The following is a 21,971-nucleotide window of genomic DNA, read 5'->3' as shown; positions in this document are numbered from 1 at the left end:
TTGCCAGAAGCACTGTTGATAGTTGGGTGTCCTCCTGTCTGCTACGTGGCGGGACCAGTCCTCAGCCCTGCCCTGGAGCAGCTCTTAGAAACCTTGAGAAAGGAGACACGGAGGCACAAAGGAGCATTTCGTAACATAAGGGGACCTGCTACAGCCTGGTAGCCTGGCCCCAGCAGCTGTGCTCTATGTGGGGACTCAACTCTTTAGCAGAAGAAAGCAAACCACAGAGCTTTCCAGTCTGGGGTCTCACTGAATTGGTGGCATCCCCCAAAAAGCAGCGGCAAAGCCCTGTCCCTGCAGAGCCCGGGAGGTCCCACATGGGCTGTCCTGCGGCAGCTCTGTCCCCTGCCTCCCTCCTCAGCGTCTGCAGGCAGAGCACGAGGGATAATAGCTTTTCCACTGGCCCGATAGTCTCACCTTGCTGCACCGCCTCGCACTGCCCCTTCCTTATCGACCTGCAGATCAGCACGTCGCCTCTGCCAGCCCGTCGGAGCCGGCGCGCTCTGCTGGCTGCCGCACACGGGGCTCAGCCCTCATCTGCTCTCACCCGCCTGTGCCCTGGGAGCCTCTTCCAGGAGCACTGCTCCCCAGGGCGGTACTGGAATTTCCACGCCAGGGTGAGCCGCAGCCGTGCCTGGTGGGGGCAACACCTGCCTGATGTGCCGCGGTCCCATCACGTCCAGCGCCCATAGTGCCAGGTCGATTGCAAGCTGCCCTTCCCCTCCCTCGCAGCAATTAACGCCTTCGAGTGTCAGCCACCAAAGCCCCCGTGAGCGTGCGGGTGTCTGTGAATGTACCCCCAGCCACCCTGCCTAAGGTTTGCTGAGGAAATCAGCAGGGCTGTGCAGGGACTTGGGGCAGGTCCGTTTGTCCTTCTGCTCCGGGACGTGGAACTGGGCTGGCAGCGGGCAGGTCCCGGTTGCCTTGGGAAGGCTCTGGGTGAGGGTTGTACCGCACCGGTCCCAGCTGGGTCTCTCCCAGTTCCTCACTTTTACGAGCACTAAAAATATTTCAGAGACGTAAAAACAAAATCTGAAGCGTGCAGAAATCCCTCCCTCTTGCCCGGAGGCCTCTGGGCAGCTTCGCCCAGGAGAGGAGGGCACGGGGACTCCTTGGTTCACTGCGAGCTGTCCCAGCAGATCTTATCGCCGCCTGCGCCGGGGCACGGGCGCTGGGCTGGTCCCAGAGGTGACCGCAGAAGGTATGCGCTGTGCGTCGTGCTCCTCTGGAGGGAGCACAACGGGACACGTCCCGCTCCACCCTGGAATTACGCCGGAGCTCATGCCAGTGAGCAGACGGAGACAGATCAAATTCCCTTCCATTAAGATGGAGAACCGAGGAATTTGCCCCAGTTGCAGGTATTCGCAGCACCCAACTGCTCCCCAGCAGGCAGCAGTGAGCTCACCGTCACGCTGCGCCCAGGCCAGTGGCGCCTCCGAGGACTTTAATGTCCAAGAAGCACCCAAACCTTCCTGCAGCTCCCGCTGTTGTCAGATTGCTGCCCAGAGGCACAACGGACACTAATGCCCAGCCCTGCTTGCTCCTCCAAAATTAGGGGCAAAGCAACAACAGCCACTGCCAGTAGTGCTGGGCACCCAGGATGGACAGGGCACTGATGGGACACGGTGTGGGGAAGCTCCGAAGCTTTCACGCAGCACAGGAGAGTCTCTGGGCCTCGTCCAGCACCTCAGGTGACTTGTTGTGTGCGGGTCCTTGAGGAGTGTCCTGGAAGCAAAGCACCTGAAGCAATCCAAAACAAAGCTTTCTGGCTGGCTCAGCGGAATGAAAAACAAACTTTCCACTGGGGCTGGACAAAGCGTTGGGAGATCAAACCTTGCATTTAGGTCTGGGCTTTCTCAGCCCGTATCTGAAGTGAGGCCTCGCCATTAAATATTGTTCAGAGAGAAACGTCAGAAAAAGGTCAAAAGAAAGCAAGACTTTTCTAAGTTCAGAATAACACTTTTTGGATCAGAGTGCCAGCCAAACGTGAGCCCAATCTACAAATGATTTTTCTGGTGGCCTTCCCTTCCTCCCACAAAACCACGTTTATCAGCAAGTAAATGATTGTCCAGCGAGAGCCCAGTGGCTTTATTGGAAAGAGGAAAAGTCGGTGTCCTTGGGGAGCGGGCGGAGAGGGCAAACCTCTCGGTGAGCAGCACAAGCGCAGAGCAGCGCAAGAACAGCGGTGTGAGCGGCTCTGGCTGTCAGGCTGGGAAAGAAGCCGGTCACTGGGGCTCAGCCAACATCTCCCACAGCTTCCCCAAGAGCTGGATCAGCTTCAGGAGCAAATACCTGGCGCAGGCAGGGAAGGAGCAGGGGCTTGAGCAGCAGGGAGGAGGAGAGGTGGGTGGCTGCCCCCAGGGTGGGGCTGTTGGGTCCTGTGCTCCCACACTGGGCGCTGCCACAACGTCCCTGTACCCTGCACGCATTTCTGGTCCCAGGCGGTCCCTGGTAGGGCAGGTTTTGGTCACACTCTGCTAAGTGTCCTCTTTGGGCTGCTGGGACGGATGCCAGCTGCTGTGCGGTGGCAGCGGGAGCACCAGCGCCTTGCCTCATCTTCAGGGCACGCACTCACCGGTGACTTAGTGACAAGTGGCGCGGCCAGGAGCAGCCCCCAGCCACGGCACCTCATATGGGGCCGAGAGCAGCCCCCAGCAGGAGGGCCGGTAGCCCCCGGGGCCCTGGCCAGCAGGGCAGGCCCCGAGCAGGCCGAGAAGCAGCTCCGAGGCGTTCGGCTGCCTGAGCCGCGGTTCCTCCACTTCCACCCAGGAGCGAGCTGCAGCAGAGAGGAGCCGCGAGGCACCTCGGGCTGTCATTTGCCCCCCAGCAGCGAGCGCGAGGGCACCGCCCTGCCACACAGGAGTGCGTGCTGGCCTCGCGGGGCGTGAACGCAAGGAAGGTCGGGGACCACGGAAGGTTTGGGGCCAGCAGGAAAGCCCCAGGAACGGGAGACGAGGCCGGGCATTTTGCACCGACCCCAGAGCCACGCTGGGCAGCGCGACCCCAGAGGCACGGTCCGGCTCGCCGCGTCCCCGTGTCCTTCCCGTGCTCTGGGTGGCGGCTCCCGGGGCCGGGCGGCAGTTCCGGCCCATTAACGGCGCCGGTGCTCCAGGAACACGCCCGGCCGGGCCGGTTCAGGCCGGGGCGCGGAGCCCCGCGGCCGCGGGGGGCGGGCGGCGGCTGCCCACGGGCGGGGGTCCCCTGGGGAACGGCCCCGTGCGGGCCCCAGCGGAGCGGGGCTCGGGCACCGCCGCGCTCCCGCACCCCCGGCACGTGCCCCGCGAACACCCGCCGGCGCGCCCCCGCCGCGCTGACGTCACCGCCACGGAGCCCAATGAGAGGGCGGCCAGGCGATGACGTCACCGCCGCGCCCTCCCCTCCCGCCTTTAAGTTTGAAACCGGCGGCGGCCACCAATCGGCTCGCCCCTAGCGCTGGCCACGCCCACTCGAGCTCCTCACCGCCGCTCGCCAACCAGACGCCGCGCCTGTGAGGCGGCGCGCGGCGCTTGCGGCCAATCAGCAGCTAGCACCGCTCCGACACGGAGCGCGGGCCCGCACAACGCGCATGCTCCCCCATCCCTAGCGAGCCAATGAGAGGCGCGGATTCAGGGAGGCGGGCTGGCGGCGGCGGCCAATGAGGGAGCGCGAAGCTGAGGCGCGAGGAGACGAGCGCGTAATGGCGGCGGCGGCGTCGTGAGGGGCCGTGAGGGGGCCGCCGGGCCGTGAGGGGGCCGCCGCCGCCGCCATGTCGGTGCCGTGCTCGCCCAGCGCCGTGTTCCTGCTGGACACCGCCAGCCCGTGCCGGCGGGCGCGGCTGCGGCGGGGCGCCCTGCGCCTCCTCAACCACCTGTGCTGCCGCTTCGGGCCGCCCCGCCTGCGCTGGGCCTTCCGCTTCTTCGACTCGCTGGGCGGCCGCGGCGGGGCCTCGCGGGGCGGCGGCTTTCGGCAGCCGGGGCCCGGCGCCTGGGCGCGCTTCGAGGAGGAGCTGGCCGAGCGCATGGGGGCCGCCGGCAGCGGCCTGCCCGGCCCCGCGCCCCGCGCCGCCCTCACGCACGGCGGGCTGAAGGAGACGCTGCTGGGCTTCCAGTGGGAGCGGCCCGAGATCGCCTCCCCCGCCAAGCCCCTCCGCGGCAGCCGCAGATCAGCGCCCGGGCCGGCGAGGGGAGAGGCCCCCGAGAGCCGGGCGGCCCCCGAGGCCTTCGCCAACGCCGTGTTCCTCTTCTCGCCCTGTCCCCACTCCGGCCGGGAGCTGCGGCGGTTCGTGTCCGGCAGCGCCGCCGCCGCCCCCCCCGGGCCGCCCACGGCCCAGGAGGTGGCGGAGAAACTCCTGCCCAGGGGCGTCCAGGAGCTGCTGGCGGACCAGAAGGTCACGCTGTACTGGGTGGACACCACCGAGTGGTCGCAGGTAGGGAGCGAAGGCTCTGCTGGGCCGTCTCTACGCCGTGCTCCTGTACGAGAAGGGAGGGGATCCCGTTCTGTGTGGTGTGCTTTGGGTGGGAGGGAGGTCTGCAGCCACTGCCACGTAGTCCTGGTCGGTAAGATGCTGACGGCTAGGATCACAGAACCATAGAATAGCCCGAGTTGGAAGGGACCCATAAGGATCATTGGGTCCAACTCCTGGCACCGCACAGGTGTACCCAAGAATTCAGCCCACGTGACTAAGTGCACAGTCCAAGCGCTTCTTAAAGTCCGACGGCCGGGGTTGCCCTGTCCCAGGTGCAGGACCCGGCACTTGCTTTTGTTAAACTTCACGCGGTTGGTGATCGCCCAGCTCTCCAATCTGTCCAGGTCTCTCTGCAAGGCCTTTCCACCCTCATCCGAGTCCACAACTCCTCCAAGTTTGGTGTCGTCGGCAAATTTGCGCAGAACACCTTCTAGTCCTACACCCAAATCATTTATAAAAACACTGAAGAGGACTGGCCCTAAAATAGAGCCTTAGGGGACCCCACTGGTGACCGTCCGCCAGCCAGATGTGGCCCCATTTACCGCAACCCTTTGAGCCCTGCCCGTCAGCCAATTGCTCACCCATCGCATGATGGTTTTGTTTAGCTGTACGCTGGACGTTTTGTCCAGTAGGATCCTATGGGAAACCGTGTCAAAAACTGCTGAAGTCCAAAAAGATCACATCAGCTGGTTGCCCTTGGTTGACTAGATGGGTGATCTTATCATGAAAGGAGATCGGATTTGTTAGGCAGGACCTGCCCCTCGTGAACCCACGTTGGCTGGGACCACTGACTGCACTGTCCCCCAGGTGCGCTTCAGTAACTCCCAGGATCATCATCTCCATAATTTTACCAGGCACTGACGCGACACTGACAGGCCTGTAATTGCCAGGGTCGTCGTCTTTCTTGCCCTTCTTGAAAATTGGCACAACGTTTGCCAGCTTCCGGTCCGGTGGGACCTCTCCACGTTCCCAAGGTCGTTGAAAAATAATTGAGAGAGGTCCCGCGATGACGTCAGCCGGCTCTTTAAGCACCCTGCGACGAATCCCATCCGGACCCATGGACTTGTACGGATCCAGGAGGAGCAGCAAATCCCGCACGCGCTCAGGGTCGGTTGGGAGTTTGTCGTTCCCACCCTCACGGTCCTCCGGCTCAGGGCACCCTGGGTCCCGCAGCCCAGCATCAGCACTGGAGGCTGAGGCAAAGAAGGCGTTAAACGTCTCTGCTTTGCCTGCGTCCTCGCAATGGAAGCCGTCCTTGTAACGGAAGCTGCAATGGGAGTTCGCCTTTTGACTGGGGTGTGTCAGTGATTTAGTAACTACGGTGTTTATTGATGGGCTGTCTTGTCCTTGGAGTGAGTTAGGTAGTTCTAGCTGTTCTGGATTGCAAATAAGCAGTGTGGCAGTTCAGGTGTCTAGATACTAACCTCAGAAACGCATCCTTGAAAGGACTGGCTACCTCTTAGTTCACCTGGGGTAGTCTTTTCTCTGTTGGCTGCCCCAGGAAGTTGGTAGAGTCCACGAGAACACTTGGGAAGAACTGAGCTGCTCTGTGCATGCTTGTTACACCACTTCTCCTAAAAACGTGCGGTCTCGATTTGTCGTTTGGGGAGAGATCGTCTCACTGCCAATGGTAACTCGAGGCCCCTCTGTTACTTCGTTTCAGGTGGTTGAATCCCCGGATCACGTTGGATACTGGACAATGCTTGAGCTGCTCCACCAGATAGGAGGCACCATTCTGCCGTCTGAAACCTTAGTGCGGTGTCTGAGCCACCACAGGGCGCACCTTGGTCACGGCTTTCTTGGAGACCCAAGTTCCCCAGTGCCGCAGACGCTGCCGTGGACGTCGCTTCTGCCGCTGGACTCAACCTTGAACTGCTTGTTTTCGAAGGCCTCCGTATTTCAAGCAGCATTCCCCAAGCAAGAAGGGACGTTGTTTCTCAGCATGCCCGGTAATTTTCTTTAAAGGCATAATAATAGCAAGGCTGTTAGCCAGGGTGCTTGATGAGTTTCCCTTGTGTACAACATGAGCGGGAGTAACTTTAGATGTTTAAGGGTCTGTGTTTCCTATTATCATATGTGCTTTAAATCCTCAAGTGCTCTTGTTCCTCTGGTATGAGAGTTATTGGCCTGTATTCCTGTTCGGGTCTCTTCCAAGCTTTCCGGAAGTCTGGATGCATGAGGAGCTCTTTGCTGGTCCCATACCATATAGGCATACAGCCTTCTACGTGCTTTAGCTCAGTTTCTTCAATCTGGCTAAACCGAGAAGATGCATAAAAAGGGCCTTCAAAAGAAAACTTAGCTTTAAAGCAGCGTGCAGCCTGCGTTTTCTTTCTTTAGCAGTCCCTTCATGAGAGCCTGGGGAGATCTTACTGAAGAGCTGTTCCCTGTTTAGTCTCGATAGTTGTTTTTCTTGTCTTGAAGTTGTCTCCATCCAGATAAAAGAATCTTTTACACAGTTTAGGGCTTTTCTTTTTATTTTATCCTTGCACAGGAGGAAAGAAGCAGGAAAACTGTGCTGTGATTCTGGAACCTCTAGCCATGAGCCAACAACAGCTGCGTTGTCCAGTCGATATCTTCCTGAAAGGCAGCTTGACGGGTTGGAACTGGATGCAGGCTGGCAGCTTTCTCACAGAGAGCTGGATACTGCACATTTCCGAGGCTGACTGCGCAGAACATAACCGGGTACTGTTTCATCAGCTGTTGAGGAGTCTAGTGGCTGAAGAACTGCACATGGTAAATCTTTCTCTTTGCCCTAAGCTAATATCTGTTGTGAAACAAGTTGTGGCAAAAAGGGTGACGGTGTCATGTTGTGAAAACAATAATACTGGTATTTGTTACACTGCAAATTGCTCATTTGGAGCTAAATTTGGAACGTTTTTTAGAAGATCACGGATGTCTACAACCAGTTTGTAAAATGTTTGTGCTCATTAAGGCTTTGTATATTTCCAGAAAATGTAAACGTGTATTATTTTTTTACCGTAGGTTGCTGACGTGTCTCTGTCTAAGACGTGGTGCCCCTGCACTGCTGTTCTGTCACCGCTTTCTGAGAGCGCCGCGGTTCTCACTCTGCTGCGTGCCGAGCAGACCGCAGAAGCTCAGCAGCGCGACCTTGAAGGAGCTGTGGTGGAGGACTCTTCCCAAGATCCCGCTCTGCATCTCCCAGATATTGTGCATAGTGTGTTGAGTAAAATTGACATGTCAACGGAGGATTCTGTAGCTAGCGCAGGTGGGCATTAGGAAATGCAAAGCTTACCGTATTTTGATCCACTCGAGCTTCAGAGCCTTCCCCTCCAAATCAGATCTCATGATTTCCTCAGTGAGGAGTCTCGTTTTGTCTTGATTTCTGTGGCTCAGGCCTTTCAGTTCTATTGACAGCGTTAGTTTCTATTGCCTTGTAGGTAAAGCACAGCTGCACATGCCTGGGGACAAGTTTCTAAAAAGTGTCACGTGGGCTATCTCTGTAAAACCTTCGCATGGGGCTGCAAGGAGACTGATTTTGGCTCACCTCTTTTGTGTTACTGTGAATCTCACAGGTCTCCCAGCCTGATGTATGGCTAGTAAATTGTCCCTCCATGAGCTGAGCTCTGGAAACCTCTGTCTTAGAGCCTCTGTGGAGGCCTCAGAGCCTTCTGCCATTTCATTTAGCTTCCTTCTAATATTTTTATTTTTGTCTGTTCAGAAGAAACTCCTATGCCAGAGTGGGTCCGACGGGAGCTGTCCAGTACAGGGAGTTGGCATCCTTCAGCGCTTGAAGCATGGTATCATTCATCAAACGTTTGTGGAGCGGGCTCAGACCTCATGGAGTCGTTCAGGTACTTTTCATGAAACAAGACTGAGCAGCACTCAAGAATTTCTGCACCCTTCTTAGGGAGCATGGCTGTATTGTTGCTCAAAGCGCTAGACTGAAATACTCATCTTAGTAAACTGAGCACAGAAATAAAGGCATGATATGCTCTTGCTTCAGTATGCCTTGGTGTGTGAGACAAAAGGGAGTGGGAACAGGATATTTGGGTAGCAGTCAGCCTGCATTAAGGTCTTGACAGCTTCAGGAGTGAGATAGATGGTTTAAATGACCAAAGCTATTCAGATCTGCCAGGTGGCAGATTGCACCTCTTCTGCTTCAGTAAGATTCGCTGCAAAGTACTGGAAGACAAGTGGTTTTGTTATCGCTGTTGGTGTTTGCTGAGAACGTATTAATCTGCATTCTTTAAAGGTCTTGCTGAATGCAACATGAAAAATGCGTAACGTAGGACAGCCTAGGTAGCATGAAGCTGCTCAGGTGTGCTTTTGACATGGGTCAGTGGCATTTGTCGTACATCAGGCAGCTCCTGCTGTGCTTGTTTCCAGTTTGGTGTGATTCTTTTAAGATGGTGGATTGGGTGGTTTTATTGCTTCTGTAAGGCTGTTAGGGAGCAGGCTTTAGAAGAGTACCAGCCTGTGTTACTGGCACTGTAGAATCGTGCTTCCCTAAGGCTTAGAGGAAGAAAGGCTCGCATGTAGAAGCAGGTTCATGTGCAGTAAGAACAAGAGGTGTGCCTCCCCCTCTCTTTTTTGATACCTGCATTGAATTGCTCTTTTATGTAGGCTCCTGCAGGTTCCTTGTGCTAACGAGAAGGATGGTGCAGACCAATCTGAAGTGGAACTCTCAGAAAGTCTGTCTGAGCTGTACCAAAGAAAATTCAGTGAAATATCTGCCACAGCTGGACCAGGAAATAACAGAAAAAGACGTATGTATGATTTGAGATTATATGTGCATGTTACCAATTAAAGATGATAGAAATTTCTCAGCAGGCCTCCTTATTGTATAAACCCTAAAGATCCATCCTCTCCTGAGTAGTGGCATGCTTTAGATTTTTTTCTCTATTTAAAGACAGCATAACTTAAATATTAATATTGTCCTTTAGTACGGCCCAAATGGCTCCTAAATTCAAGGCTACACCGTGACGATTAAAAAACAGCATGCAGAGCTCTGCAGTTTCACTGGTTGTTGGAACAGGGACCGCTACAAGTTCTGCTAAATATTGGAAACCTCTTTATTTTTTCCTAGTTTGGAGGAATTAAGTACTTTGTTTTCCAGAAGAGTTTCATCGTTACATTTTAGCATGCTAACCAGTGGTGCATGTATCCTCACGATATATCCCTGTTTCAGGTACTTCTATTTCTGTGACACAAAATTGCTTCAGGTATATGCAACTTCTGATTCTACTCCTAACTTACATGGAGTGAAAATTTTTGGTCACTTCTGACTTGGAGAACTAGCTACCTCCTCTGCTGCCTGTACGTTTCGTGGAGAAATACAAACCTTTTAGAGCCTATTTATTTTCACCTAAAAGTTACTAATCTTGCCTGATAGCAGCACATAACTCTAAATGATGTTCTCCCTTGGTGGTGTTCCTGCCTCATTGTTCGACGGTGGAACTAACTCCCTTTCTGTTGTGTTGCAGGTGGGGTTCCCCGAACTCCAGTCAGGCAGAAGATGAAGACCATGTCCAGATCCCTGCAGATGCTTAATGTTGCAAGACTGAATGTAAAAGCACAGAAGTTTCAACCTGATGGTGTGTCACCAGCAGTGAGTGAGAAGGTTCCACAGAAGCTTTCGGCAAAAAGGTTGGATGAAAAACTGGAAGAAAAGGCACTTAAAGTGTCAATAGGTGTGTACTGACTTAGCAGTTCTGATATTTGTAGGAGGTTATGTTGGATTTTTAAGGAAAGGAGAGAGAGAGAAAATAATGGAGTACCAGTAGGTAGGGAGCAGATTGTTTGGGTTTCTATATCTTCGCGTTGGCACACATTGGTTATTACTTCTAGTTTTCCACCTTTCTCCCAGTAGGTTTCTGTAAAGGTTTACATCATAATTTTATAACTTCTGGGATTAATTTCCTGCTCCACCTGAAAAGAACAATAAAGATCTGTGGTGTCCTCTGTTGTAGTTCTGTACCAAAAGAAGTAAAGGGAAGTACCCCTTGGTGATGTTTGGATCATTTGTTCTGGACCTAGGGCTGCTTCTGTTATTGTTCTGTGGTCTGCATGCGTCTTTGATGGAGAAAAGTCTTGTTAACGACCTCCTATAATCCTTTCTTCAGTTGGAATGGGGTTTTCATCAGTAGGGAGTGGTAAACTGGTATTTAGTTGACTTTAACCGCTTCCCTTGCAGACTTCAAAACTGAGGAGGAACTGCAGGCCCACCTAATTACAAGCTATCAGAAGGCTGTTGCTGAGGAAGTTCTTTCATCTGTGTGTGCCCAGAACATGATCATGGCCGTTAAAAGGAAAGTACAAAACGCCAAAGAGAAAGAGGTAGGTGAGAATATGTAAGCAGGGTTGTTACTAGTCTAGGAATTTGAGTTTTTGCTATTTCGGGCTACTTTTTTTCCTTCAATTTGCCTTAATTTTTTTATATGTTTGCACTTGGTCAAAACCACTAACTCTTATCTGTGCTGAATCAGTAGTAAAAATCTGTAGATAATTGTAAAGAATGTCAGAAAATCCATTTCAGTTATCAGTTCACACCATTGGTAAAAGATTGCAGCAGATCCTTTTTCATTTACATTGACCTCATTTTGAATTTTAATTTTGCTTAAAGACAGTATTTTAAAAAAATAAATTCTAACAAACCATATCTTAAAAAGTTGTCTTCTGTTTTTTGCTTTTCGTGATTAATCTTTGCTAAGTCACTGAAATCAAAGCAATTCCTTCCTTGAAGAAGAAGAAGAAGAAAAAATCAAGCTATTCCCAAGATAGTGGCACAAAATTACAAACTTTGTTGTAATTGTGTCTTTACAGGTGGCCTGCATGGAACGAGTCAGAAACCATCTCCTGAAGACGAGCAAAGCGCTCAGACAACAGCATGGCTCAGAGAAAGAAACCAAAGTCAGAGAGTACGAGACACTTTATTTGTTTCAACTTCAGAGATACTATAGAGTTAGTTAGCAATTCTTGACGGTAACTTTTTTTCTGTGCAAGTGGAAAGGTATTTACATGGGTAAACATTCCAAAGAATCTTTGGTTGCAGTAAAAACATTTCGTTAAATGCAAATATGTATTATATGACAAGCATTGCGGCCAATATCTGAAATAAGACATTTCCCTTGCCGCCAAAAGGAAGTATTAACTGATTTAGGTTGTCAAAAGGAGCCACTTCCCCTGCAATATTTACTGTTTTGTTTTTTGAGTAAACATTTTGAAGTAAATACCCAGTTTCCTCCAGACAAAGGGGGCAGTAAATGACTGCTTGTTTTCTTAGGTGTCAACTTCAGGTATTCTTGCGCCTTGAGTTGTGTCTTCAGTGCCCTTCACTACAAAGCAACACTGATGAAATGGAGCAGCTGTTAGAAGAGGTGAGTAAACTATAGGCCAAGTTGTGGTTTTGGACGGCACGAGGGATGTAGATCTGGAACCTGTAGTTTTCCCCTGATTCTACTGTAACGTTCTGTATTCCTTGTTAAAAATCTGGTGTTAACAACTGTCATGGCCTAATTCATTTTCTCACCTGGCTTCCTCCTCTTCCAGATGACAGATATGCTGCGCATTTTATGTCTGACTGAAGACCCAGCGTATCTTACAAAGTTTCTAGAGGACATACTGGAATTGTAAGTTTTTTGGCGTGACTCAATTGGTACTGAGGACTCTGGTTTTAGTTGCATGCTCTCTGAGTAAACAGAAATCTACAGCTTTGATTTACTGCGTTATTGTAATTCTAAGAAGTTTAGACTATTCTGCTTGTTACACTTTTAATTAACGGAAACGTAGCTGATAAGCATGTAAACTAATGGCAAAAAAGCTTTTTTTAATTGATACCTAAAGGTTGTTTAAACCTGGGGATTGTAATGTAGTTGGTTTTGTGGGGGACTTTACTTGATGTGGGTTCTCTGATGCTCTAGGTATATGAATTCTATACCGAAGACCCTTGGAGATCTTTACTACAGTCTGGGTACACAAATACCACCAAAGCTGGCATCTGTTCTGCCTTCAGACTTCTTCAGTGATGATTTAGTGACTCTGGATAGCAAATCTCCAGGCCTTCCAGAGTCTTTATCATCTGCCCTAACTCCCAGTGCTGTTTGCCTACGCAGTGAGGGTGATCAGCTGGAGGAACTGCGCACCCGATCTGCCAAAAAGAGAAGGTAATAATCCCAAACGAGCGAGGCAGCTTGTTGCAGCCTGGCCTGTGTCTGTGGAGCTAACTGAACTATAGCTCTATCATTTTTGGTTTCTGTTGCTGGATGGCTAGCTGGGGCAAACTCACACTTGCCGAGAGCTCTGCAAGCCTGATGGGAAATATAAAGGGCTCCCAGTTTTCATTATAACTTCCCGTTATTTTATTATATCAAAGTGTAATCCTGATTTGATTCTGTATGCCTGCTCTATGCGCAAGCAGAGTTTGTGGGCCTTTTCTGAGAGAAGTTCTACTACGCAGTTAGGTGACCCTGCATCATTAAAGTGAAAACTGCGATTTACTGGAGCCCTCTGTGTTGGGGATTCTGTGTACATTTCTGCAAACTGTGAAGTGAGTTTAATACCAACCTTAAAGTTAGTTATAGTAGTTATATTGCAAATCATTTTTCAGTATTGTTACAAATGTTGTGCTAACTAATAATTTGCAGTCTGAATTTAGATAAAGGCTTTCTATCTCAAGAGTGAAACCCATGTTTAATTGTCGTTAGGTTGATAACTACACTTCTGATCTTATTTTAACTTCACCTTTGTATAACTTCTTAAAGGAACACTATATTAGCCAGACACAGGAGCATGACAGAAGCATCACAGAACTTGCGTCAAATTGAGATTCCCAAGACAGCCAAGACTCCCATCAGAAAGGTAAAACTCTCACAGAAGGGTTGTGTGTGGGTTGCTCGTGCAGGGGTGCAGCAGCATTGTGAAGTGACACTTGAGTGGGGAAAGTCTTGCTTTGTATTAACTCAGTAGGTATGCCTCGTATCAAAACTTCCAGTGAGTCTAATTTCTTTATTTGTTTTAGGAGAGCTCACGTTCTTACCTTGCCACTGAGAAATCCCAACAAATGCCTCTGCAGAAAGAAGCAGTGCAAGGTATATTGACTTCTAGCTTTTCCATGGAAAGGTGCGTCTTCAGCACGTGCTATCCCTGTAAATTTCAATGAGCTCATGAAATCATGCTGAAGCATCCTGGAAATCTGAAGGAAACTTTGCTGAATTCTGGAAAAAAAAACTTTGAGGAGAAAAATAGTTGTTTTCTGTGCGCTCATGTACAGAAAACTTGCATCATATATCCTGAAAAAAACCACAACCTTTCAGTTCTTCCTTGGCTGTTGCAATTATTTCCATCTGCTCTGAAAAAGAGTGAGGGCAGGAGAAAGCTCTTACATCTGGAAACAGGATGTCTCTCCTCAAAAATACCTAATAGATTTAAATCCCACATCTGTTCCCTGAACCCACATGTACTTCAGTTGAGACTTTGTAGCTTACTCAGTGTTGCTCCATCTGGGATGCTGGCTGGCAGCTTTTTCTGCTATGGCACCTGCTAGCAGCTTATTGCTGGAAAGTATGGATAATACAAATGTAATACAAGTCCAGGGTGGATTTAGAGGATGACACAGTCCAGTAACAACTCTCCCTCCCCCCCCCCCCCAAAAGAAACAAACAAAAAAAACAACAACCAAACCACGCCACTTTTCAGTGTGTTCTGGCCTCTAAAGTACTTCTGACTTGCTACTTTTTCCTTTTAATCTGATCGTTTCTTGCTTTGTCTTGCCTCACAGAGGTTACAAAGGTAAGGAGGAACCTCTTCAACGAAGGGATACGTTCACCATCCAAAAGGTCTATGAAAAAGATGCCTAGAAGCCAGTCAGTATCTGCTGTGGAAGGCCTAAAATACAAATGCTCTGATGAAGGTGCTAAAGGTAGGTCATAACTGGCATGTGTAGGATAGCTATGAAAGAGCTTCTGTAACTAACTGTGCAGTGTTTTCAGTTCAGGAGAAAGCATTTTGAATCATTGCTGTGGTTGCTTGTATAGAGAATAGGATGGCATTGGAACCGAAAGCTGGTTTTTACTGAATTCCATACACCTCACAAAGAAATCAAATGTTAAAAATGCTTGGTTACAAAAAGATCTGCTGATGAATGTTGAAGAATGAAAGTAAGCTTATGTGTCACATTAAAGTTAGTGCTATTGATAAATTGAGGGAATAAGAAAGAAGTGTAGACACTGGACTCTTAAATATATAAAATAATTTGAGTGCTGGGAGGCTGATGCCTAGTTGTTCCATATCGGCAGTCATTCGTAAGCTGAAACCCGTGTGAAATTAATTCTTTCTCCTAACTGCTTTATAATTGCGTGGTGCTATATCCATTCATTGCTTGAATTTCTTTGTTTTTAAGATCATCACAAGTTATTGACCAAGAGAGTTGCGGAAACACCACTACATAAGCAGGTCTCTAGGAGACTACTGCATAGGCAGATCAAAGGCCGGTGAGTAAGCTCTTTCTGAATTTTGTCAGTAAGTGCTGGGTGTTTAACGGCCGAGCACACGAACCAGATATCTTCTTTGTGTTGAAAGTGTCACCTTCACCTAAGGTAGCAAAGAGAACAGAGAACCAGTGGAGGCTAAGTTTCATAGTGTAAGTAAAAGTACTTTAATTCCTGCAGCAAAGTGCTGTTTAGGTTTAGCTGCTGCTCTGAGAATTTCTGAAGAGGAAGCCTGTGCTGCAACATGCGCAATCCAGGCTTAAACTTAGCAGTTTCATGTGGAAGCAAATGCTATCTATCCTACAGCTAGAAAGATGCTTATACTCAGTCATGTCTTAATAGGAGGCAGAGTGCTTACTGGCTGCTCAGAGTAGCCCCCAAAGCAGTGTATTGTTGTAGAATATAGTACTGCGTCTCAGTTTTCATGGTAAGTTCCGTTTTTGTAAACGTGAACAGTATGTAAAGTCTAAATTGTTTTTTTTTCCAAGGTCTTCTGATCCAGGCTGTGACACTGGTGTTGTAGAAGAGTCTCCAGAGAAGGCCATAATTGGTAAGCAGTAAGGTTTTTTGATTAAAGGTATTTTTGCTGTGTTGTAGTCCTTAAGACGAGTGTGCTTCAATTTAGGTAACTCACAAATAAGTGATACAGAAGTATTCTGCAGTTCTTGGTGGAGCACAGCCTCCTCTGATGGAACTCCTTGCAGCTTGCTGCTTTGACTACCCTTTGACTACCCTATGTATTTTCACTTGGAAAAGTTACTATTTACCTTTCTTAAGTGAAGATATTTGAAGGACTTCATGGGTCAACAAGACCTTGAGCTGCTGTAATTATGGTCAAACTAGCACACAGGTTGTGGTTTTTTTTTTTGAATGTGATGTGTTAGTGCTGGGACCCTAAAACTGCTCTGACCTCTACTGTCACAGACAGGCGTTCTGCAGAGCCAGGTGGCTATGTCATATTGGCTGCTGCTGTTTCCCTTCCCCAGGAAGGAAGAAGAAAAGAGCATGGTTGGGCAAGTAGGAAGGTAAAATATAGTAAAAAGAGGAGAGTTAACTAATGGAGAGTTAACTAATGTAATCTGGATGTAACTTGGATCGAATATGGATTTTTCTAGTATTCCTTCTTATGCAATTGCTGGAGAGGGAGGAAATGACTTAAGAGGACAGGAGACTATGATTTGGAAGGAGACTTGTGGGCATTAGTATTCCAAACGCCCCAGGAAAGTAGAAGCGTTTTTCTTCACGTACTTGCCCTTGTATGTGAGATAATGTTAGCTGCGTGGAAGTTTCTTCTTAGTGTGTTCTTTTCCATTGTGATCTGTTCCTGAAGATGTCCCCATTGTTGAGGGAGAAAGAAGGCTCAGTCTCTGATGTTGCCTTTCAGAAGCAGGTTTAAGAAGAAGTCCGCGCATCAAACAACTGTCTTTGAATAGGACCCACTCTGGTGTTTTCTATTCCGCTACGCAGCCCAGCTCACAGAATTCACAGCGAGTCCACCAAGGACGAGAAGAGGAGAGCTGCACTCAGCAGGATGTAGCAGGTACTGAATGGAACTTGAGCAGGCTGATATTGCTGATCTGAAAAGCTGGCACGGATAGCTCTAAGTTTGATTCGTTCTCTAAAAGACCGTAAGGAGTGAAGAGCTATCATGTAATGTCTTCTGTAGAGGAAAAACTCATCCCGACTAATTTTTGAACTGAGAATCTCCATCTGTAGGATGGAGGGGCAGCTATTTCTATGATGAATACACTGCCAGCTTCAACTAGTCAGGCCCATCTAACAGAATATCACTGATTGCCATTCTGCATCCCTTAAGTGCAGTGCAACCCTGTAAAATTTGGGACAGAAATCCTAAAGCTACTTTGTCTCTTGGCAGCATAAAGGCATAAAGCAATGACTGATGGGTTGTTCTTTGCTGGCTTTCTCAGTAGGATTATCAGTTGCAATGGTTTCACTTATTTCTTTGTTTTACCTACTAGAATCCTTAGTCTTGAACTAGAACTTTCTGATGCTATGAGCTGTAAATAAAATAGGAGGCTGAGCTTTTTCTTCTTTTCAGGAGCACTCTTTCTATGGATGGATATTAGTTTTAGTTTGAGAAATAATAATTCTAGTGAATCTTAATATCAGGCTAGAAAAACTGCTAGAGCAGACAGCTTTGTACACTACCTGTCCGTACATCTGAAGTGATTGAGACAATTGTTTGTGGCAAGTTACTTGGTGTTAGTTGAATTGTACTATTCTACTTCACAGGCATTAAGCTGCGCTCCAGGAGCCCCACAGTCCAGACTCCCAAGAGACTTTTTTTTGGTGCAGTCATTGATAAGTGTAGCCCTGCAGAGAAGCATTCATCTGGAAGGAGGAGAACAAGAAAAGATTCTTTAAACTTGGAGGAGCTGACGGCCTGTCAGGTAAAAACACTTGCCCCTCTCTCTTCCTTCAATCCTCTTACTCTATTTATGTTTAGTGAGACCTATACATCTTAAATTTAGTGTTTAAGTCTAATCAAACAGTTTGCTTTAAACCTTGAAGTAAATATTAAGAAGGATGGATAATACTGTTGGAATAGAACAAGGCTGATTCCTTTTTTTTTCCACTGCAGACTCCTAGAAAAACACCTCATAAATCTACGCAGAAGCTACTGAATTCTGCCAGTAAACTACCAAGGAGATCACCTCGCATTCTCCACAGGACTCCCCAAAAACTGGAGAAGACTCCCAGCAGAAGTCCAGCTGCCAAGCAGAGTGCAGCTAAGTGTTTGGGAAAGTACTTTTCTCGTCCTGTACAAGGGGTCAAGTCCCCACCTGCGTTAATGGAAAGTAAAAGGGTTCGCTTACTGCAAGTAACATCTAAGGATTGTGCTCCACAACAGAAACTTTCCCCTCCTTGCAAAGAGGCTGGCTTACAAATGCCGGAGTGTAACGAGGCATCGAACGCTGTGAACTCTTCACTACCTCGGAACAATTCAAATCCACTTGGTTCTTCCCCGTCTGCCCTCCAGGAAAGCTTTCTTACAGAACTGCGAATTCCAAGGTGTTCCTTGAGATCCCTCTCAAAATTATCCTCTTCAGTTGGTACTCAGAGGCATATCTTTCCAAGTGAAATCCAGGTGCAGGCAGAAGCCGTATCTCAAGCAACGGAAAGCGCTCCCAGGGAGCTTGAAGGTTCAGGTTCAAAGTTACCTACCTTAGCTGCCAGCCCACCGACTGTAGAAATGTCTGAGCTCACTGTGAAGCTGGAGTCTCCCTTCAGTTCTTCTCTCTGTAGAAATTCTACAAGTGCCGCAGCAATCAGCTCTCCTTCTCATGTGCAGGCTAGCGAGTCTCACAGGGAATTTAATGCGCCTAAAAGATCTCTTCTAAAATCTCCAGGTATCGCTGGTTCTTTGCCAAAGTCCCCACTTAACACCTCCAAGCAAGGTGGATGTGAGCCAAATTCTGGAGGAGAGGACCTCTCACGTCCATGTGAAACACCTTCCAGAAACAAGGACAATCATCGTGATAATGGTGATAACTCTTGCGTAGAAAGCCTCCAGCTCTGTAAGCCCCAAATTCCTGAAAATACCGCTGTGTCAGAGAAAAATAAACCAATGGATGTAATGGCTCAAACCTCTTCTCCAGGAAAGGACCCAGGAAATGTGGAAGAGCATTCCTCTCCGAAGGTGCCTGCTGGAGAACATACGCTGAGTGCCGAGGTGGAGTGTGAGCAGGTGGTTAAGGGGGGTAACTCCAGTGCGAGCACCTGTGAGTCCTTCCTAAGCAGTTCTCAAACAAGCAGCGATGAGGTGGAGCCAAGAAGCCTACTGAGAGAAGAATGCACGAGGACAAAGGCTCCATCTCTTAGGAGACGCTCCAGATGTGCCCTGAGTACCTCACCTCCTCTACCGAAGTCTGCTCCTGCCTACTCCTTACGCTGCACGGCGGACAGGAGGCAGCGGGAGGCCGCAGCACGGATGGGGAACCCTGAGCTTCCAGCCAGGTTCTCCACTCCTAAAGGCCATTGCAAAGTGCCTTCTGCTAGCCCGCCGACTTACGAGGTTGAACTTGAAATGCAAGCGTCAGGCTTACCCAAGCTTCGCATTAAGAAGATTAGCTCTTGCTCAGCGCTGGAAGTTCAACCTGAAGCAAACGCCAGCAAACCCAAGGGCGGAGAAAGCCCCTTCGGTGATCTTGCGATGACCTCGTGTAGCAAACACCCAGGGAAGCTAGCAGCTGCCTGCGTCTCACCCTCCTGCTTCCGCTCTTTCCACAGTACGCCTGGGAAAGGTGGGGGACAGACCTACATATGCCAGTCGTACACCCCAACAAGCTGTGCTTCGAACGCCACCTCCCCGTCGCCCCTGGAGGCAGAAGTTCCCCAGACGCCTTCTCCAAAGCTGAAGGGGAAGAGCACCCCTGAGGCTATCAAGGACTGGCCTCGGAGAAAGAGAGCAGCAGGCAGCACTGCTAACGCTAGCTGTGGTCGAAGTGAGAAAAATGCGGATGAAATAAGGATGTCAGCAGGCAGAGAAGGAGAAGTGAGGGCCTTGGAGCACTGCAGTAGCAAAGTAGTAAGTGTGCTCGGAGAGTTTGAACTGGAAGGGATTTGCAGGCTGCAGGATCAGGCGTCTCCTACCGATTCTGAACCCAGAGCTGAAGAGAGCTTTGTCGTGGGAACTTTTGGCTTAAAATCTCGGAAGCGGACCTTTACATCTCTGGCTCCAGAGGAGGAGGAGAACCATGAGGCTAAGAGAACTTGCAGTGATAAGCACAACTCGGATCTCTGTGTCTTTTCCCCAGATGAGGGCAACAGAAGCAAATCAAGGATAGACTCGGTGCTTTCGGAGAAGCCCAGAGCGTGTTCACTCGTAACTCCTGTGCAGCACAGTTGCATGGGGGATGATGATGTCTTCCTTTTATCAGGTAATTAAGTGGCACGCTTGAAATTCAGAGATGGCTAGAAGTGTGGGGTAGGAGAGAGAAAAGACACGACTATTTTCTTTTTATCTTAGGGAGACTGAGATAGAGAGGAAGAGTGGGTTGCAAATGACACGGAAGCTAATTATGTGCAGAGGCAGATCAGATGTGAGGAATTCAGCTATTGGCATTGTTTGTGAGCATTTCATCAGGGGAGTAATAATGATGCAAGAGAGAATAGATATGAAAGAGCAGGAGGCTGGAAAAATTAAAAGGAAAAATTAAGAATCTCATCCAGTTGCTCTCTGTAGAAGCACGTAGTGAAAAAAGGTTCTGTAAGGTAACTACAGCACGCAGGATGGAATACAAACCATGACCTGAGGAAAGCGACAGCACTTACGCTGCAGTACGTGTTGAAATTGGACCAGGCAATGGATTTTAAGAAAATGAAATGCCTGAAGATGCAGCTGCAGACTTGCTTGGTGCCAGAAACCCCCCGTTTTAGACAAATTCTAAATACTACTTGTGCTGATGGAAGCTTCAAGGTAGAATAAGGGCTGAGACTTAGCTAACGGCTCTCTCGAGTTGTCAGTTTGCTGCAGCGTGTCTCTGTGCTTCTCCAGGCGCAACTCCACCGGTGAAGAGCGCGCTCTCTGCTAGCAGCCTTCTGGCACTGACTCAGTCCCCGCTGCTGTGTAAGGGGCAGACGCCGCCGTCTCGGAGGAAACGTGCTCGAGGTAACCACGTGTGCTGCAAGGGAAGGCTGGGCTTGAGCAGGCTGGCCAGCGTGCGCCCCTTGCCCGCAGTTAAATGAGAGCGAGAGCGTGCTGGGCCAGGGCTTGGGCTTCGTGCAGAAAGCCTGCATGTGTGTTGGCCACTTCTGTGTCTGTCTCTTGCACTTCCGAGAAATCTGGCATGAACTGGGAAGTTTGGAAGGTGGGGTGGTAGCAATGAAGAAAAGAGTAGCAGAACAGAAGTTCAGCGTACTGCTCCTGTTGATATTGGGTTTCTTGGAGTCACCAGGAAGTAACTTTTTGGCAGGTTGTGGCTTTAATTTCTCCATCTCTCGTAGAAAGAGAATCGGATGCCTTTGAAGTTATTACCAGCCAGGAGCTGTCTCCATTCCACGGCGCGGCTTCCAGGAAGCGGCCCCTCAGCAGGACTTACTCGCGGAAAAGGCTGCTCAGCTGAATTTGGAGCCATACAACATGGGAAATACTACTACCTGAGCTGTGCCATGGGCATTTTAACAAGGAACTTTTAATTGGTGCTGTCCTGGAGCTGTCTGTATTGGTGGGAGAGGGGATGCAAGGATACAGCAGTGGAAATAGGGCCTGCTCTAAAGGTTTTTACCTCAATTATGGCAGCTCTCCGTCCTTTCTGACACTTCTCCCGCATGTAGTAGCTGAGTTGTGCGGTGAAGGTTCAGTCCTGCTCAGTGAAGAGGGAGAATTGTCCACCTTTGACGGCTTTCTTGTAAAAATAAACTGATGCGAATTTTCACAATGTCACTTGGTCGGAAGTCTGTCTCCACCCCATGTTGTGGGCAAGAGGTTGTGACTGCATGAGGGAGGAGGCAGCTGCACAGAAAGCAGGCTGCACGCTCCTGCTCTTTGTCTTGTCCTCATCCTAAATGGGTCCCTCTGTTAGCTGCAGCCAGCGTGCCACGAACAGGGACGCTTCTTTGAGAGGTAAAACTTGGGGTGGAATAACTGGAGATGAGATCAGAAGGTGATTTTATTTCCGATTGCTGCCTTTTAACTCAGTTAACGTTACACCTCAAAATGCGAAAGGGGGGTTGTGGTAGGGGTGCTCACAACTTCAACTGCAGCGGGGGGCTTGCTTCTACTCAGGAGTCCCCCTATCATTAAAGCAGGTACCTTCGTATCTGCCTCCGCCAGGGGCGGTACACTTACGTACTCCTCCTCCACGTGAATGGGTCAGTGCCAAGTCACCGGCCTGTATTTAACCTCCCTCACATCTGTAAGGGAACACTGCTTTATTTAAAGCAGTTTATAGGCAGGAATGGACAATAATATTGAAGCAGGGCTGCTTTTACCCTGGATGCTTCAGGCAATTACGCTGCTGTCTGGAGCTGCTTTTCCTACTTGATATAGGACGCCTTCCAGCTCAGGCGCTGTGGGCAGAGGAAATGCTGAACTGCTGAATGAAAAGCAGTGTGGTGAA

At 49.4% G+C, this 21,971-nt stretch overlaps 1 protein-coding gene across 1 annotated transcript; it reads left to right on the top strand.

Moving 5' to 3' along the window:
* The first annotated feature begins 3,641 nt into the window (after positions 1 to 3,641).
* On the top strand, positions 3,642 to 21,288 carry TICRR (TOPBP1 interacting checkpoint and replication regulator). The gene is made up of 22 exons (XM_035554645.2): positions 3,642 to 4,405; positions 6,108 to 6,393; positions 6,936 to 7,177; positions 7,427 to 7,670; positions 8,124 to 8,256; positions 9,029 to 9,171; positions 9,889 to 10,095; positions 10,599 to 10,741; positions 11,228 to 11,322; positions 11,688 to 11,781; positions 11,954 to 12,033; positions 12,325 to 12,567; positions 13,165 to 13,261; positions 13,422 to 13,491; positions 14,181 to 14,321; positions 14,802 to 14,892; positions 15,378 to 15,439; positions 16,274 to 16,429; positions 17,143 to 17,300; positions 17,492 to 19,790; positions 20,408 to 20,521; positions 20,857 to 21,288. Exons 1-22 carry the CDS (start codon positions 3,746 to 3,748, stop codon positions 20,973 to 20,975), a joined length of 5,877 nt encoding a protein of 1,958 aa, XP_035410538.1. The 5' UTR covers positions 3,642 to 3,745; the 3' UTR covers positions 20,976 to 21,288.
* The last annotated feature ends 683 nt before the right edge of the window (positions 21,289 to 21,971 follow it).

The sequence above is a fragment of the Cygnus atratus genome, chromosome 11, assembly GCF_013377495.2.
Source record: "Cygnus atratus isolate AKBS03 ecotype Queensland, Australia chromosome 11, CAtr_DNAZoo_HiC_assembly, whole genome shotgun sequence".
Lineage (NCBI taxonomy): Eukaryota > Metazoa > Chordata > Aves > Anseriformes > Anatidae > Cygnus > Cygnus atratus.
Note: the sequence above shows the minus strand (reverse complement) of the source record. Positions and strands in the feature narration are given on the sequence as shown.